Source organism: Nerophis ophidion, linkage group LG13 (assembly GCF_033978795.1).
Source record: "Nerophis ophidion isolate RoL-2023_Sa linkage group LG13, RoL_Noph_v1.0, whole genome shotgun sequence".
Taxonomy (NCBI): domain Eukaryota; kingdom Metazoa; phylum Chordata; class Actinopteri; order Syngnathiformes; family Syngnathidae; genus Nerophis; species Nerophis ophidion.
The window spans coordinates 45,505,404-45,525,181 of NC_084623.1; the positions used below are offsets into that span (position 1 = coordinate 45,505,404).

A 19,778-nucleotide genomic window follows, 5' to 3' on the forward strand; every position below is an offset into this window, starting at 1 on the left:
AGGCAACGTTTATTTACATGAATGCAGATTTAAACGGATTTTGAAAGGTTTCGAGGCATCTATACAGGCAATTTGAAAACAAATATTTTAAATGAGATCGAGTGGATTCTTACACTCTTAAGAAAACTATATATTTTTTAAAAACTTATTCCATTTAACATGTGAATTATATATATATATATACATATATATATATATGTATAAAAGAGGTTGTCGCTACCTCACTTCACTTGACACTAATGGTATTTAGAGAAGAAAAGATAGGAGGCACATCATGTCTTTAAATCTGGAGGGGTTAACAAATTTAACATTAATCCATGAAAGAAGGTTGGGACTTATTCGTGCATCTCTAAGTAACGTATTTGGATGACACGAGTGCCGGGCACCTGTGATCATGACACTAATGAGAAAAAGGATAAGTTCGTTTACAGTTGATTTCCTGCTACAAATAATCTAATCTACAATTCATGTCTGCAGTTGTTTTTAAGGTGTGAAGTTCATATTTAGCGTCATTATTTAGCTATAAATGTCCCTGTTGTTTAGCATGAATCTTTGATAGCGATAACAAGATTCAGTATATACTGTTGAGTCTGAGGGATTTATAAATCTACTATTAGGGATATTTTTTTGATGCCAACAAATATCACCAAAGACGCTATAATGTGGTCATCAGTGTCAAAAGAAGCACTTAGCTTTTCTGCACAACAACAACTAAGATTTTAGTTTCTGTTATGAAAATAGACAATAAAAATATGGTAGATTGGACCAATAATCGATATTTACTACTAGGACTTAATATGACGTTAGTTTATTTACACAACACGGTCTATGTAGTTATATTTAGGCATATAGCAACCCAAAAAAATTATTTGTTCTCTTCTCCTTTCTATACGTTTAGTTCTGCTCTCAAAAACTACTAATAAAGTAGAGAATAAAATCGACTGCACCACAAAAAGTTTCTCAAACAAATCAAATGTTCAAACAAAAATTTTGCAAAGTGATCACTGCAGACACAAGCATGGTCCGATCGTATTCCACAATATGATGAATGTGATATCTTTAAGAGCCATATTCTTCGACACACTTTAGTTTTATTTCTGACTTTAATACCTTAATGAACCACTTCTTTCGGGAATCTATGAAAGCTCTTTCTCATCTCTCTATTTGAACGACTGGAACACCAAGAACAGAACAGCAATACGGCATTTTCTGCTCAAACTCTACACTCACTGTTACTTGTTTTAATGCTACTCTCAAGCTGCTTGACCTTCGTGTCAATTAAGCCACAAAGAAGAAAAACGGGTATGACGTCATATGCAACTCAGCTATAGGCATTCAAGGTATTTTCTGGTATTTTAGTGATGTCATTTACAAAAAAAGGAAACATGGCAGATACAAATTCTCCAAGGCTGAAGCATATTACACTTAAAAGGGGAACTGCACGTTTTTTTTATGACTGAAAACTATCACGATATTAGTGTTTTATATTGGTCGATATCAATAAATTATATTTTAATGGGCTATCAAAGAGAGGGACAATGAGAAAAATATATTTAATGTAAATATTTTTATTTAAAAAAAAAAAGGTAACCTTCCTCTGATTATGATTCCCTCAGCTATCTAAACAGAAATGGAAAAAAAAAAATACAACCATGGAAAACACTCAATGTAAACAAAATTCGAACATCACATTGAACACTAAACAATAACCTCTTGAAATTAAGGTGCACAAGTAAGGAATATATAAGAATTGCTAAATAAAGTGTAACAAATGAGTTCAAAGTGTGAAAATGTAAACAGAAAAACCTGAGAATAAATATTCTAATGCAGGTTTAGTGCCAGAAATTTCTGACTGTGCTCAAGGGTGAGTGATAGGAATGGGGACAAACGCTCTGCACAATTCACAGATCACAATTGTCTGACTAGGCTCCGTCTTAAAAAAATGACATTCTGTCGAGATGACCTTAACTGCTTTATCCACAATTTATTTGCTCTCTGCAGCACTCATTTTTAGTTTCTCTTCTTAGTTCATGCAAAAAAAAAAAGAGACAAGATGGCACAGCCAAAAACTTGATAGTTGATTGGCGGTCACTTCCTACGTTGCCTAGTTAACCGGAGTGCGCATGCCTTTGTTCATGCATCCAATCTTGCTTTGAAACTTCCAGTTTCTTCCAACAAAAAATGAAAAAAAATAATAATAATTGAATATTTTATCGAACACATTTTTTTTAATATCAATTAAAGTTAACCTGACTCTTGCAAGATCCTTGTAGTTCGCTGAGCTCCACACAACGATCTGGGACTTCTCAATAGATGTATTTCATAAGGCGGGGCCTTGTAAAAAAAGTAATTGTATGTGATTGGATAAACCACTTGTCCGTTATCTTGAATGACGTGCTACTTCAACTACTTACATCCAAATCAACCCGTGACGCTGATGAGAGCGACGTGGGGAAATCCAAAACACTGGATAACGACAGAGCGAAAAGTTAGAGAACTTTTACTGAAACAACGTAGCAATGTCAGTAGACGATCGATGTCGGAAAACAGTTGCAGTAGCAGAATCAATGTCGTGCCGTCATTGTTGTTTGAATCAAACAGCCGTTTCGGAGCTACTTGACATCTATGAAATCCCGCACGGCCAAACTTAGAATAGAATAGAATAGAATAGACTTTATTATCATTATATTTGCATATAACGAGATTCTTGACAACCCTCCTGGATTTTCCGGGAGACTCCTGAAATCCAGCGCCTCTCCCGAAAACCTCCCAGAAGAAATTTTCACCCGAAAATCTCCCGAAATTCAGACGGAGCTGGAGGCCACGCCCCCGCCAGCTCCATGCAGACCTGAGTGGGGACAGCCTATTTTCACGTCCGCTTTCCTGCAATATAAACAGCTTGCCTGCCCAATCACGTTACAACATCTAGGGATTTTAATAAAAAAACTGCACACACAAGGAGACAAGCAGAAGAACGAGGAAGTTACAGCCATGGCGACGCCGTCTGTAATAGAGTGATCTATGTTGTCTGTTGCCATCTCCTGGTGAATGTTGGCTATAGCTTTTTTTTTTTTGTCATGAAAAAAGTAAAATAATAAACTGTGTACTCATATGAACCTTTTTTAGCACATTGCGCCAACATAACATGAGTATAACATCAAAGTCTCTGGTACCTTCCTCTCTGTCCATTACATAAATCAAAAAATCACGTGGAAAAATACATAAATGACAAGAACCACCAATTCCACACTACTGTCATTATGAGTGTTATTTTTCAACAGCTGAAATAAAGTTGTCAGTTTGAACCGTCAGATAGGCCTCCCTCCTGCATGTTTGCGCGCACGAGTCGACTCACAAGCTCTCCTCCTCTCCCTCACCTTAGCAGTACGATTAGCCACTAAGTAGAATGCTCTCAGTGCATTCTCATCTACTGATGTGGTGTCAGTAATTTCTTCTGTTTTTCATGTTCATGATTTTTTCTTTTAAAATACTCCACGGGCTTGTCTTTTAATCCAGGGTGTTTGGTCTCTAAGTGGCGAAGCAGTTTTGAAGGCTTCATTGTCTCATTAGAGAGCTGCTCGCAACATATTATGCATAGCGGGCTCGGTGCGTGGGAATCACCTGTTGCGATAAATCCATAGTTGAAGTAGGACTCCTGGTATCGTCTATTAAAAGCTTTCTTTTTGTTGGAAGTCGTAGGCTGTTCTTCTCTCTCTTCACTGTGCCTTTTCCCCTTCACAAAGAAACTTTCCAAAGACGTCTGTTTTTTAGTCATTTTCCTCGCTAGGTTAAATTTTTCCGCTCACGTGACCAAGATATAACCGAGAGAATCCGGTCATTTTTCAAAATAAAGTACTAAAAAAAAAAATCGTTCGGGCTCAGATTATAAATAAAACTGAAATAACTGATTATTTCTTTTTCCTATTTGTAAAAGCTTAGTTTTTTCAATTTTAGCTATTTTCTTTTATTTATATATATAACAAAAATATATGAAGCTAGAATTCACTGAAGGTATTTTATACACATATACATATATATATACATATACATATATATGAAATACTCGAGTTGGTGAATTAGCTGTAAATATACTCCTCCCCTCTTAACCACACCCCCGCCCTTACCACGCCCCCAACCAAGCCTCCGCCCCAAACCTCCCGAAATCGGAAGTCCCAAGGTTGGCAAGTATGCGCCCGGCGATCCTGTTTGGTTCATTATTTTTTGCTATCTTGAAGGAGTTTGCGATGCCCTCGAGCCCAGATCCTTGTGTGGAGCTCAGCGAACTTCAAGGATCTGGTAAGTGTCAGGTTAAGTTAAAGTACCAATGATTTACATGTCTATCGTGATTTATATTTTGATATCGTTTTATGCCCTCCACCCTATTCACTTAAAATGTATAGACAGCAAAAGTCCATTCCAGACAGTGTAGGTTAGTGTTTTTCAGACCTACTAATGAGTCATTTTATCTGTTTAACCCTTTTCTTACATTCTACACTACAAAATAATACAAGAATGTATGATTTGTGCTGATCAATATAGGTATTAGCCAATCTAATAAATGGTATTGGAAGTGAAAAAGCAGTTTTGGGACATCTCTATTGGTATTTTTCTCATTTACCAAGGGAATTTCATGTCATTTCTTTTAAATGTGGACAAATGAGGCGGAGAGCTGCATGTGGTTGTGTTTGACCACAAGATGTTCAACTGAACATTCGCTTTACCTTTTTTAGCAGTGGTCTGATACAGAAATGATCTCAACTTGTTTCAAGGTCTCCGATGCAACTCCCACAAAGATATTTCAGACCAATGGACATGTGGTCCAAAATGTCTCATCTACCGACTGGGGATGTCCGACGCAAACATATAAACCAGCGGCTAGTGACATTTTCCAAGTGCAACATGAGTGAAGGTGCGGTGCTCATTGCTAAATTACCGCTATTCCTCTTATCTCTGTGATGATACTTGAGGCATGTTTTAGGGGGGAGAGTGAGGAGGGAAAAAAATGTCAAAACACTTCAGCGTTTCACTTCAACACTGGCATTTATTTTGTAGAACACAGAAGCTTTAGGCGAATTATTTTGTATTTGATGATCACTATCTGATTGTTTGGATTTCAGATTGTTGAGTGATCCCTGCTGCTTTTTCAATTCAGTCTACTGCTATGTTTGTGATGTGAGAGATCCAACCTCATTATTAGGAGAATTAGACAGGAACCCGATTGCGCCCGGAGGAGATGAAATACAGTCTTACCACTGATGTGACAGTCCCTTTTTTTGTAATTGAAAAATGGTATTTCATAATAGGTTATTTTTGTGAGTGGGCCTCCTATCTGATTGGCTTTATCTAAGCTTTTCTGCTCACAAAAAGAAACAAAATTCAATTTTCCACTGAAAACATCTTGAACTTGACTCAATGCTAACATGTCTGCAGAGTTTTACTTTGGCCTACAGAACTACAGTGTATTGCATTTTAAAAACAACCAAAGACATTGTCAAAGCAACCTTTACATAAAAGCATTTTTAACAACTGACTTCACACCTGCGTGCCTTCGTGTAGCTCAAACTTTTCATATTTTTCTTGTGTCCTTGACGACACAACAATGTCCTTTTCAATCCATACCACTGCACAAACGTTCATGTTTCACATGCACTCTTTTGGACAACTTTTAGTCATGATCCACCTTCCACATTACCAACTAACAATGTTTACGGTAACTGAATTCCTAAATCAATAGTAATTGTTTTAGAATCCATTCCATAATGTAATTCTATTACATTATGGAATGGATAGAGCAAAGAAATCAAACAATGTGACAGTATTATCATGGCTAAGAAAATGTTACTACAAAAAGTGTTCAAAGTACAAAGAAGAAGAATCTTAATAAAACATGTAAAACCTTATTAAAAAATGAGATTATTTTATTCATCCCATAATATCAACAAGGGCTGCACGATTATTTGGAATCGAATCGACGTTGAGGTTTTAATTAATGCGATAAACAACCGCAAGAGAAAGTTTTTTTTCCTCCGCTGTCACCAGGATTTGAGTGATAGACATGTTGGCCAATGAGAATATTGAGCCTCGCCTTTGTTTGTCTTAGTTTCAAACAGAAGGAAAGATGTTTTAATATGTACATCGCTCTCAGCCCCAGAGCGCCTTTATGTAACTGTAGAATTAACTGAATGCAGTGAGTCATCTTTCAACTCATTCACAATCTTTGTCTCAGCAGAGACGCCAACACACAGAACAGAGAGCCTCGTGACTCCCCAGTGAAAAGTGCCACAAAGTAACACGAATTCAGAAGAAAAAAATAAGATTTTAAGCAAAATGTCCCATTGGGGGAATATTTTGGCTTTAAATCGGATGGGCGATATGAGCCTATCAACACAAACGATCGAGCGAAAATGCTGTGATCACGTGATAGCAATAAAAAAATAAAAAAATGGGGGAAAAAATGCACTGTAATGGGGAACTGCACTCTGTTTGCCTATTGTTCACAATCATTATGAAAGACATGAAAACGGATGGAATTTATTTTAATGGATTCTAAATAAACTTAAATAAGTCTGCTTACAGCAAAGTCATGGGGAGGTCTTCTATTCTGCCCATAAAATCCAAAAAATGACTATTCAAAATGCGCCAACAATACTTCATTTGCAGTTCATGACTTGAAAATAACCCAGTATTAGTGATTTTGTTATTATAAGCGCTAACGCAGACAAACTATAGAGGCGCCGTGATTAGGGGTGCCTATGTTTACATCATCGAGTGGTCTGCTGTCTCCTTGCTCCCTGTAAGTTTATTGTAGATCATTGTGGAGGGGGGCGTGGCCCGCGGACCTGCCGCAGAACGGTGTGTTGCCAGGACCGGCCTCAAAGACAGCGACAGGTGCGTAGATGGCCCAGGTTGGCCTTGTTATCTAATCACCTGTCGCCTTTATTAACAGCAGTCGTGATGAGACGAGTAGTTGGAGTTGGAGGTGCTGCTGAGCAGACGCAGAAGGAAAAGACGTTGCACTATTTATGAAAATAAAAGTGTTATACCCGGAATTCCTGGCTCTCCTGGTAGTGTGTGGTGGCCTGAAGAACCCACTAGAGGGTACCCTCTACAATCATAAGTCATGCCTCCCACCTGGATAGTAGAAAGATGACATATTCCAACAAGTGGGTATATTTTGACAGCCAATTTAGACTCGGGAGTGGCGAAAACGACAAAAAGCGCTTATTTTGCCACCCACCCGTATTCTTTGCGAGGATTATGAGTCATTCTTTATCTAAATGGAATTATATATACATCCCAGGAGTCTGCATCCTAATGACAGCAGCCCTAGAACAGTAAGTGATGTTTTATTATGTTTGTTGGCTCTTATGAAGTCTGCAGTGACTCTTCAACAATAAACAAGAAAAAAAAAAAGCAAAAGGTGATGCGTTCTTTAAATTAATGCGCCGCATTTGTTTAAAATAGGGCTGGACCGATAAAACAATATCAAATTATATTGCAATAGACACAATCGATATCAATATAAAATGCATTTGATAATATTCAAGACAGACAGAGGTCGGATTAATCCAGAAATTAAGCAAGATGTGTTTCATAAAGCAACTCGCGCTTTGGGAATGCGAAAACTGGAAAACTGGGAACAAGAAGGTAACAGCCAATGACGTAACAGTATTGATTGATTGATTGAAACTTTTATTAGTAGATTGCACAGTACAGTACATATTCCGTACAATTGACCACTAAATGGCAACACCCGAATAAGTTTTTCAACTTGTTTAAGTCTGGGTCCACGTTAATCAATTCATGGTAAACTACACCTTTCCTTCTGTTCCGCTCCCATTCGCAGACCGTAGGAGGAGGGCAGGGGAGACGTTCCCTCCTGGACTGATGTTTTCGTCGGGGGTAACACCCTTCACTTCACCCGAAAATGGGTTTGCTAAGCTCTGCTTTCGGGTCGGAATGACTAGGCCGCCTATCTATAACAATTACTTTGCTTTAATCTTATTTCTGCAGGACACAACCCGACACATTCGCTACTACTGCTGCATGTTACTGCTCCCCACTCACTCACCCAATACACACACACTCTTTCCACTGATAAGTAGCACCCTTGGTAAGTTGGAAATTGTTTTACTGTATGTATTTGCAGGCTTAAAAAAGTCATAGAAAGTATCAATAAATAATACTGATCAAGATAAAAACATAATGTTATAACTTTCGGGCCATATCGCCCAGCCATAGCTTAAAATGATCAAAACACGTGAATATTAATATAAATGTCCCCGTTACTACATTACAAATATACTTACATCATGAAAATAAAACCGCAATGGAAGTATTCAGATATTTTTTCAAGAGCTTTATAGGTGAAATAGAGCGGTTATCTGCGTCATTGTAAGCGGACTATGGATAACATTTATTTAGTATGCTTAAAAAATATATATATATATTGTGAATGATAGGCAAAATTCCCTAAAAAAAACAGTTACCCTTTAAGATGTTCAATATTTATTCCAATTAACTTTTTGCTTACAGAGATGATTCCATTTTATTTTTTGTTTATTTAGGATACTAAATATTTTTACCTTCCAATTACACCACGGCGGTCATTACACATGAGAAATGAAGGTTTTGTATATTTTAAATTAATATTTGCATGTATATATATATATATATATATATATATATATATATATATATATATATATATATATATAATGATTACATTATATTAGAAACACTATTTTTAATTGATTATTTCTTCCATTTAAATGCATAATGTAGACAAAATCTCTGAGTCTGTCTGCATAAAGCCAAATATTGTTTGAAGTAAATTGCATATTGTTTTAATGTGTGGCACATTCAGATAAGAATATGTTGACTGAGTCTAAAATTAAAATCTTCCTTCAACTTTTATTTTCTCAGTTTTATGCATTTTTATGTATTAATTGCAAACATTGCAAATAGAATCGCCATTTCAGAGAAATATCGCAACCATTTTTCTTCTCAAAATTGTGCAGTCCTAATGTGAACCATAAACTACTTAACTATTTTTATGATAACTTTGTTTTTGTTTAGAAATGATTTACCATAGTTTCTTTTTATTTTTTTACTCATTTATTCACTGTTGTTACACCTTGAGTACAAATAAATGTGTTAAAAACTGCTATGATATGAAAAGCGGCAGGATTACACAAGATGTGTTTACGCCTACTTTTCAGACATGTTGTATAAAGAAAATGGAAACATGTCATGTACTGTAATTGTATGCATGTTCGAAATAAACTAATACCATAACCATGTGTGTAACAGGCACAAGAAGTACTTGTCCACAATTACCTTTTTTATGAAAACTACTGAATTACAGTATGATGGTACAGTAACTGAGATTCAAAATGTATCCAATATAATTATATGCTGTCGATTTGCAAAAAGGAAAAATTCCAAACATAATGGTAACATTCAGTATCGCCACAGGCTGACAACAATAACATGTCACATGCATCCACTGTTAGCTAAGTAAACCAACAATTTGAAAAAAAAACTAATTTTCATTATAAAAAGTTTGAGTTTGAGTTTGAGTTTATTTCGAACATGCAAGCATACAACATGATACATCACAATTTCCAGTTTCTCTTTTCAACATGTTCGAAAAGGAGGAGGAAGAAGCAGAGCTTATTTAATCCTACCCCTTTTCTTTACATAACAGTTGCTAAAACTTTTGTTCACTTCCTGTTCTCAATGTATTCACAATGTATACTCCATAAGTAATAAGTAATCACAATACAAATAAATAAATAAATAAATAAATAATTGCTTGAATTTTAATCCATACGATGAGATAAATCAGATTATTTTGAGAATGAATGAGTGAGTAAAATCAGAATGTTTATCATGGTTCTTCATTTTTGTACTTTAACACTTCCAGTTTGAAGAGTTTCTTGAAATGGATCGTATTAGTACATTGTTTGATTGCTTTGCTTAATCCATTCCATAATTTAATTCCACATACTGATATACTGAAGGTTTTAAGTGTTGTACGTGCATACAAATGTTTTAAATTACATTTTTCTCTAAGATTATATTTCTCTTCTTTTGTTGAGAAGAATTGTTGTATATTCTTGGGAAGCAGGTTGTAGTTTGCTTTGTGTATAATCTTAGCTGTTTGCAATTCCACTATGTCGTGGAATTTCAGTATCTTTGATTCAATAAATAAAGGGTTTGTATGTTCTCTACATCCAACATTATGTATTATTCTAACTGATCTTTTTTGTAATACTGTTAGTGAATGAAGTGTACTTTTGTAATTATTTCCCCATATTTCTACACAGTAACTCAGATATGGTAACACTAGTGAGCAGTAGAGAATATAAAGTGATTTTTGGTCTAGAAAATATTTGGCTTTATTCATTATTGATGTATTTCTTGCAACTTTATGTTGTATATTTTTTACATGAGATTTCCAGTTCAATTTATCATCAATCATTATACCTAGAAATTTGGTTTCATTTACTCTTTCAATTTCTATTCCGTCTATTTGTATTTGTGTTTGACTTTCTTTTCTACTGTTACCAAATAGCATTATTTTAGTTTTACCGAGATTCAATGATAGTCTTTTTGTCAAACCATTTTTTTAATTTGTTCATTTCTTCTGTTATTATTTGTATTATCCACTGTGTGTTCTCTCCTGAACAAAAGGCTGTTGTATCATCCGCAAATAATACTAACTTTAAATCTCTTGTAACTTTACAAATGTCATTTATATAGAGATTGAATAATTTAGGTCCTAGTATTGATCCCTGAGGTACACCACAGGAAATATTTAGCATTGTAGAAGTGTGTTTGCCTAGCTTCACGTATTGTTTCCTGTTCGTTAGATAACTTCTTATCCAATTTAAGACTAACCCTCTGATGCCATATCGTTCCAGTTTTTTTATTAAAATATTGTGATTAATTGTGTCAAATGCTTTAGTTAGATCCATAAACACTGCTGCCGCACATTTTTTACTATCTATTGCATTGGTAATTTCTTCTGTGATTTCAATTAAAGCCATTGAAGTTGAAACATTAGCTCTGTATCCATATTGGTTCTCTTCGAGTATTCTATATTTATTTATGAAACTCTAATCTGTTATTGAACAGTTTTTCAATGATTTTAGAAAATTGTGGAAGTAAAGAAACAGGTCTATAATTTGTAAATAGATGTTTATCACCAGTCTTATAAATTGGTGCAACTTTAGCTATTTTCATTTTGTTTGGAAATGTACCTGTTTGAAATGATAGGTTACTAATATACATTAATGGTCCTGAGATCTCATCAATCACCTTTTTTATCGTATCCATATCAATTCCATTACAATCAGTTGAAGTCTTTGATTTACATTTTTTCACAATTTTAACTATTTCCTCCTGTGTCACATTACTGAGGAACATGGAGTTGGGATTTCGCTCTATGGTATCATAATAGTCCTCAATTGAAACTGGGTCTGGAATCCTTTCTTCCAATTTTGGTCCAATATTTACAAAGTAGTTATCAAAGCTTTCAACTACTTCCTTTATGTTGTCATTATGTTTATTTCTGTCTAAGAAGTAATGGGGGTAATCCCTCTTAGTGCCATTTTTAATAATGCTATTGAGAATGCCCCATGTTGCTCTCATATTATTTTTGTTCCTGTCCAATAATTCACTGTAATATTCTTTTCTACATGATCGTAGTATGTTTGTTAACTTGTTTTTATACTTTTTGTACTTAACTTCTGCCTCTGTAGTTCTTTGTACTATAAATTTTCTATATAGCGTATTCTTCTTCTTACAAAGTACATGGTCAGTTGTGGCAGTATTGACAATATTAAATAAATAGAACAAGTCTGTAGCTAAAGTCAGAGAAGTTAAGCGCAATAATTATGACTAAAGTGGTAATGCTGTATTTTCATTTGCACTTTAATTTTATTGACAGTTTAAGAAACATTTTTGTATTATTTATAACAAATTTAAGGCATTCTAGCAACAAAAAGTGGTATGTTTAAATTGTATCATTGGTTATTCATGAGTTCCTTTATGCAGTATATTTTGTTGCTTTTTATTTGACGAATCAGCCTGAATTTTGTGTGTTGAATAAATAATGTTTGTGATTAACACATGCTTTCATATAAAACAATGTTGTAAGTAGCTTCAATAAAAAATAATTGAATATGACTAAAATCAAAAATAAGATTATGTGGGCTCTGTACCGCGGATGTCGTCGTGGCTTGTGCAGCCCTTTGAGACACTTGTGATTTAGGGCTATATAAATAAACATTGACTGATGATTAATTCAGTGTTAATATTTGAGTGTGCCCCAGGCCCCTCTGTAGTGGAAAAGTTGGCCCCCAAAGTCAATAAGGTTAAGAACCCCTGGTCTAGAATGTGTTCTATACTAGAGAGACCAGGGCCATCTTTGTTGTTTTTCATCATTCGCAGAATGTTACTCACCATGGTGCAGCTGCCTTCTGCGTCGTAGTCCAGAAGGCCCAGTCTACACAGAGCTTTTTCGTTCCTCAGCCAGTATTCTGAAGAGTCCAACGCGCTGTTGCTGCACAGCACCTAAAACACAGATACACCACCTCTCAGCTACAGCACCACTTACACATTCACTTTCAACCGTCAGCCTCAGTATTTCCTCTTCAGGTTAACAGAATCAATCCACCCTTTTCCAGGACCTTCACGGCTCCACAGCTGCCAATCCATAACCTGTCAGCTCACCAGACAGTGGCTATTATACATGCAAAGGAATTGTCCTCTCCCAGGGGTGGACAATTTAATGAAGCCTTTAAGATGAAAACGGTGCTGCTGTGTTTGTCACACAGACGGATGAAAATGTTTTGTAAAGAAAATTGACTCCTCTGTTTTAATAAGCACCCCAATACATTGTCACTTTGCGTCGAAAGCTGCTAAAATGTGTTTTCGCTGATGCAGACAGATATATCTTTAATTGCAAAGGCGATGTGAGGCAATGTGAAATAACACATTCCAAACGTGTGAAGTGACGAGAAAATCAAGCCATTCGCTTGTAACATTTATCTATTCAGTTTTTGCAGTGCCTTCACAAATGCAAGCCAAATATTTAAAATGTAACATTCTCTCTTCTTAATGCTAAACATTGAACCATGGACGCTAAAAACAACACGGGTGGCATAGCTCGGAATGTAGAGTGGCTGTGCCAGCAACTTCCGGGTTCCAAGTTCCATCGCCGCTTCCGCCATCCTAGTCACTGACGTTGTGTCATTGGGCAAGACACTTTAAACCAGTGCCACCCACACTGGTTTAAATGTAGTTTAGATATTGGCTTTCTCTATGTAAAAGCACTTTGAGTCACTAGAGAAAAGTGCTATTTAAATATAATTCACTTCACAACACACAAATCCCATTGCAGTCTGAGAAAACTGCTCGTAGGTAAATGTGAAAGAGAACATAAAAAAAACAAATAAATCAATAAACAAGCTTTTACAGTTTATTTTTAAGTCCACATAGACATTGACAAATTGGTCACTGCAAACTCAACAAATTGTGTTGTTGACTCAGCTGCACTACATTCAGAAGCAGCCACACTTCCATTTAGGCGACGCCAGGGCTCCCCAAACTACGGTGCGTCCCGCCAGCGTCCACAATCTGGACCGCAGGATGTCCCAAGTTTTAATATTATATATATATATATATATATATATATATATATATATATATATATATATATATATATATATATATATATATATATATATATATATATATATATATATATATATATGTATATATAAATAAAATACACATACAGTGGGGCGAAAAAGTATTTAGTCAGCCACCGATGGTGCAAGTTCTCCCACTTAAAATGATGACAGAGGTCTGTAATTTTCATCATAGGTACACTTCACCTGTGAGAGACAGAATGAGAAAAAAAATCCAGGAATTCACATTGTATGAATTTTAAAGAATTTATTTGTAAATTATGGTGGAAAATAAGTATTTGGTCAACCATTCAAAGCTCTCAATGATGGAAGGAGGTTTTGGCTCAAAATCTCACGATACATGGCCCCATTCATTCTTTCCTTAACACGGATCAATCATCCTTTCCCCTTAGCAGAAAAACAGTCCCAAAGCATGATGTTTCCACCCCCATGCTTCACAGTGGTATGGTGTTCTTGGGATGCAACTCAGTATTCTTCTTCCTCCAAACACGACGAGTTGAGTTTATACCAAAAAGTTCTATTTTGGTTTCATCTGACCACATGACATTCTCCCAATCCTCTGCTGTATCATCCATGTATCCATTTTGGTATAAACTCAACTCGTCGTGTTTGGAGGAAGAAGAATACTGAGTTGCATCCCAAGAACACCATACCTACTGTGAAGCATGGGGGTGGAAACATCATGCTCTGGGACTGTTTTTCTGCTAAGGGGACAGGACGATTGATCCATGTTAAGGAAAGAATGAATGGGGCCATGTATTGTGAGATTTTGAGCCAAAACCTCCTTCCATCAGTGAGAGCTTTGAATGGTTGACCAAATACTTATTTTCCACCATAATTTACAAATAAATTCTTTAAAATTCCTACAATGTGAATTCCTGGAATTTTTTTCACATTCTGTCTCTCACAGTTAAAATGTACCTATGACGAAAATTACAGACCTCTGTCATCATTTTAAGTGGGAGAACTTGCACAATCGGTGGCTGAGAACTAAATATTTTTTTGCTCGACTGTATTGTATAATATATACAGGTGCTGGTCATATTATTAGAATATCATGAAAAAGTTGATTTATTTCATTAATTCCATTTAGAAAGTCAAACTTGTAGAATGTGTACATTCATTCCAAACAGACTGATACATTTCAAGTGTTTTTTGCCAAAAAGGAGATGATTATAGCTGACAACCAATGAAAACCCTAAATTCAACATCTCAGAAAATTAGAATATGGTGAAAAGGTCAGATATTGAAGACACCTTGTGCCACACTCTAATTAGTTAAGTAACTCAAAACACCTGGAAAAGCCTTTAAATGGTCTCTCATTTTGATTCTGTATGACACACAATTATGGGGAAGACTGCTGACTTGACAACTGTCCAAAAGATGACCATTGATACTTTAAAGAAGGAGGGCAAGACACAAAAAGTAATTGCCAAAGAGGTTGGATGTTCCCAGAGTTCTGTGTCCAAGCACATTAATAGAGAGGCAAAGGGAAGACAAAGATGTGGTAGAAAAAAGTGTACAAGCAAGAGGGATAACCGCACCCTGGAGAGGATTGTCAAACAAAACCGATTCAAAAATGTGGGGGAGATCCACAAAGAGTGGATTGCAGCTGGAGTCAGTGCTTCAAGAACCACCACGCACCGACGTTTGCAAGATATGGGCTTCAGCTGTCGCACTCCTTGTGTAAAGCCACTCTTGAATAAGAGACAACGTCAAAAGCGTCTCACCTGGGCTCAAGACAAAAAGGACTGGACTGCTGCTGAGTGGTCCAAAGTTATGTTTTCAGATGAAAGTAAATTTTGTATCTCCTTTAAAAATCAAGGTCCCAGAGTCTGGAGGAAGACAGGAGAGGCGCAGAATCCACGTTGCCTGAAGTCCAGTGTCAAATTTCCACAATCGGTAATGGTCTGGGGTGCCATGTCATCTGCTGGTGTTGTTCCGCTGTGTTTCCTGAGGTCTAGGGTCAATGCAGCAGTCTACCACGAAGTTTTAGAACACTTTATGCTGCCTGCCGCGGACCAATTTTATGGCGGTGAAGATTTCCTTTGCCAACATGACTTGGCACCTGCACACAATGCCAAATCTACCAGTACCTGCTTTAAGGACCATGGTATCCCTGTTCTTGATTGGCCTGCAAACTCAACTGACCTTAACCCCATAGAAAACCTATGGGGTATTGTGAAGCGGAAGATGCGAGATGCCAGACCCAACAATGCTGAAGAGCTGAAGGCCACTATTAAAGCAACCTGGGCCCTCATAACACCTAAGGAGTGCAACAGACTGGTGGACTACATGCCACGCCGTATTGCTGCAGCAATTCAGGCAAAAGGAGCTGCAACTAAGTATTGATTGCCGTACATGCTGAAACTTTCCATGTTCATACTTTTCAGTTGGCCCACATTTCTAAAAAATATTTTTTGGTACTAGTCGAACTAATATTCTAATTTTCTGAGATACTGAATTTGGGATTTTCAGTAATTTTCAGTACTAATCATCAAAATTTAAAGAAATAAACATTTCAAATATATCACTATGAGTTTGCATGTCCTCCCCGTGAATGCGTGGGTTCCCTCGGGGTAGTCCGGCTTCCTCCCACTTCCAAAGACATGCACCTGGGGATAGGTTGATTGGCAACACTAAATTGGCCCTAGTGTGTGAATGTGAGTGTGAATGTTGTCTGTCTATCTGTGTTGGCCCTGCGATGAGGTGGCGACTTGTACAGGGTGTACCCCGCCTTCCGCCCGATTGTAGCTGAGATAGGCGCCAGCGCCCCCCGCGACCCCGAAAGGGAATAAGCGGTAGAAAATGGATGGATGGATGGACTATGTGTGTAATGAATTGATATAATATGTAAGTTTCACGTTCTGAATATAGTTACTGAAATAAATCAACTTTTTCATGATATTCTAATAATATGAACACTGTGTATATATATATATATATATATATATATATATATAGTTAATCTCGAGTTGTGATAGTGGATAGTAGTGTGGGTCATATCACAGAAGGTGGCTGAGAACAACAGGGCCAAGGTTCTTCCAGAATGACAAACACCTTCTGGATAACCAACAAAACATAATGGTTGTGAACAAAAAGCAGAAAAGGGTGGTGGTGATAGATGTGGCAATCCCAGCTGACACCAACATCAGGAAGAAGTAACACGAGAAACTTGAGAAGTACCAAGGGTTGAAAGAGCAGCTGGAACGGATGTGGAAAGTCAAGGCTAGCGTGGGCCCCGTGGTAGTGGGGGCGCTCCAAGCGGTAACCCCCTTACTGCGAAAGTGGCTTCAACAGTTCCCAGGAACAACAAATGAAGCCTTAGTCTAGAAGAGCGCAATCCTAGGCACAGCCAAGATACTGCACAGAACCCTCAAACTGTAAATGTTGAGGTATACTTAGTGTTTGGCGCAGCCAGACCAAAGCAGAAAAAAAGAAGACTGAGGAGAAAGGAGGAAATGTGGGGACAAGACGCTTGCTTAAACACACTGGGAGCAGCGACGGAGACTCACTAGTGAGAAGCACAATAATTTAACAAAAATTAAAAGGATAAAACGATGATTGCGAAGCCAAATGTGGCGTGGAAATATTGCGGCTTTAAACCGAATGAGCATCAACATGGAGAATGAGCCAGAATGCTGAATCCATTGAAAAGTGCCTGGCAAGAAAAAATTACAAAACAAAATCCCCTGACCCAGTTTTTCTAACTGGGGGGAAAAAACTGTTCTTCAAGATGTTCCATATTTACTCAAATGCAATCTTTGCTAACAGAGATTGAGAGTCAATTTTATTTTATTTTATTGTTTACTTATTTAAGATATTTTAAAGTTATTGATGTTTTAATTATGGCGGTAAATAAAAAGTTAATTGCATTTAAAATTAACAGTATATGATAACGTTTTTGCTACAATTTCTGATGGCTAGTAAAATTGTTATAAAGTAATTATTGATAAACAGTGATTGATAATTGCACTGTGATCAAATGAATTGACTGACTGGCGCCAGCTCACTAGCTTAAATGCAAACATGAAAACAGGAGACATTAATGTCTTTCCCCATTTAAAAACAAAAACAATTATTAATCTAAGCCAGTTTGTTTTTTTTAACCCATAGGCCCATTGTTATATTGCGAGCACACCTTTGAGGGACGGCATTAAATATATTTTTCTCAGCTGTGGTCTGTAAGTGCCGGAGCGGTACTCACTTGTAATACATGTTTCCACTACTTGTGGCACTAATGACAATATCAAACAAACAAGAAGTCTGGAGCTAAAGTCATAGAGAAGTTTCTTAAGCAGAATATTTCACTAAATTGATTAAGCAGTATTTTCATTTGCATTTTGATGTTATTGACAGTTTAATTAAACCTTTTCTTATTTTAGCATAACATAATTGTATGTACATTTATTTTTTGTCAGTTATTTATGAAGACCCTTCTTATGCAGTATGTTTGGTTAGTACCGTATTTTCCGGACTATAAGTCTCAGTTTTTTTCATAGTTTGGGCGGGGGTGCGACATATACTCCGGAGCGACTTATGTGTGAAATTATTAACACATTACCAGGAAATATAAAATAATATTTATCTCATTCACATAAGAGACTAGCCGGATATCAGCAATCGTCACACACACGTCAACCAATGAAAATCCGGCGGAGGCGGGTCATGGCAGAACTGCATTGTGGGAAAAAAAGATGCTACTACTTCCACCATTTCAACATTGGCGCTAACTTATAAAAAGTGAGAAGGACTGAACAAAAATGGCACCGAAAAAGAAAGTCATACACTGCAGGTTACAAGCTGGAAGTTGTGAATTATGTAACTGACGGTGACTCTGACGTAAGCGACGGACCGATAGAAGAGGAAGCGGCGCATTGTCTACCTTTGGAGTTGGCAGAGTTGTTTGGAAGCGACACCGAGGAAGAACATTTCATGGGATTTATCGATTAGGAGTGACAGATTGTTTGGTAAACGTATAGCATGTTGTATATCTTATAGTCATTTGAATGACTCTCACCATAATATGTTACGTTAACATACCAGGCACTTTCTCAGTTGATTATTTATGAGTCATATAACGTACACTTATTCAGCCTGTTGTTAACTATTCTTTATTTATTTTAAATTGCCTTTCAAATGTCTATTCTTGGTGTTGGATTTTATCGAATAAATTTCCCCCAGAAATGCGATTTATACTCCAGTGCGACGTATATCTGTTTTTTTCCTTCTTTATTATGCATTCTCGGCCGGTGCGACTTATACTCCGAAAAATAAGGTATTTATTTTTCAGAATCAGCCTGACCTAAGCCTAAAGTTAATGTATTGAATAAATAATCATTGTGATTAACACGTGCTTTCATATCATTCGACACGGTTGTTAAACTTTAAGTAGGTTAGATGTAATTATTGAATGTGATTAAAATCTAGAGTAATATTACTAATTCAGTGTTAATAATTGAGTGGGCCTCAAGTCCCTCAGTAGTGGAAAAGTTGAGCCCCGAGGTTATAAAAAAAAAAAAAAAAACGTATATAAACACAGAGCTTCCCCTACATGTAATTGATCATGGCACACTACTGTAACCAAGAAACAAAAGACACCTTAAAAATGGTTTCTTTAAAGTAAAAACAAATTAGGTAATATGTTTTATGAATGGATTTAGACACACACACATATACAGATATATATATATATATATATACATACATATACACACATACATATAAATGGGTTGTACTTGTATAGCGCCTTTCTACCTTCAAGGTACTCAAAGCACTTTTGACACTACCACATTCACACATTCACACACTGATGGAGGGAGCTGCCATGCAAGGCGCTAACCAGCACCCATCAGGAGCAAGGGTGAAGTGTCTTGCTCAGGACACAACGGACGTGACGAGGTTGGTACTAGGTGGGGATTGAACAAGGGACCCTCGGGTTGCGCACGGCCACTCTCCCACGCCATCCCTATATACACACATAAATATATATATATGTATATATATATATATATATATATATATATATATATATATATATATATATATATATATATA

At 36.5% G+C, this 19,778-nt stretch overlaps 1 protein-coding gene across 6 annotated transcripts in view; it reads right to left on the bottom strand.

The window, feature by feature from the left end:
• The window catches only part of sphkap (SPHK1 interactor, AKAP domain containing), a 393,096-nt gene that overhangs the window by 58,438 nt on the left and 314,880 nt on the right, over window positions 1-19,778 (bottom strand). For all 6 annotated transcript variants that reach the window (XM_061919048.1, XM_061919045.1, XM_061919049.1 and 3 more), the window contains one exon: window positions 12,472-12,582. In XM_061919048.1, the coding sequence (XP_061775032.1) occupies window positions 12,472-12,582 (111 nt within the window). The remainder of the gene's footprint in view (window positions 1-12,471; window positions 12,583-19,778) is intronic.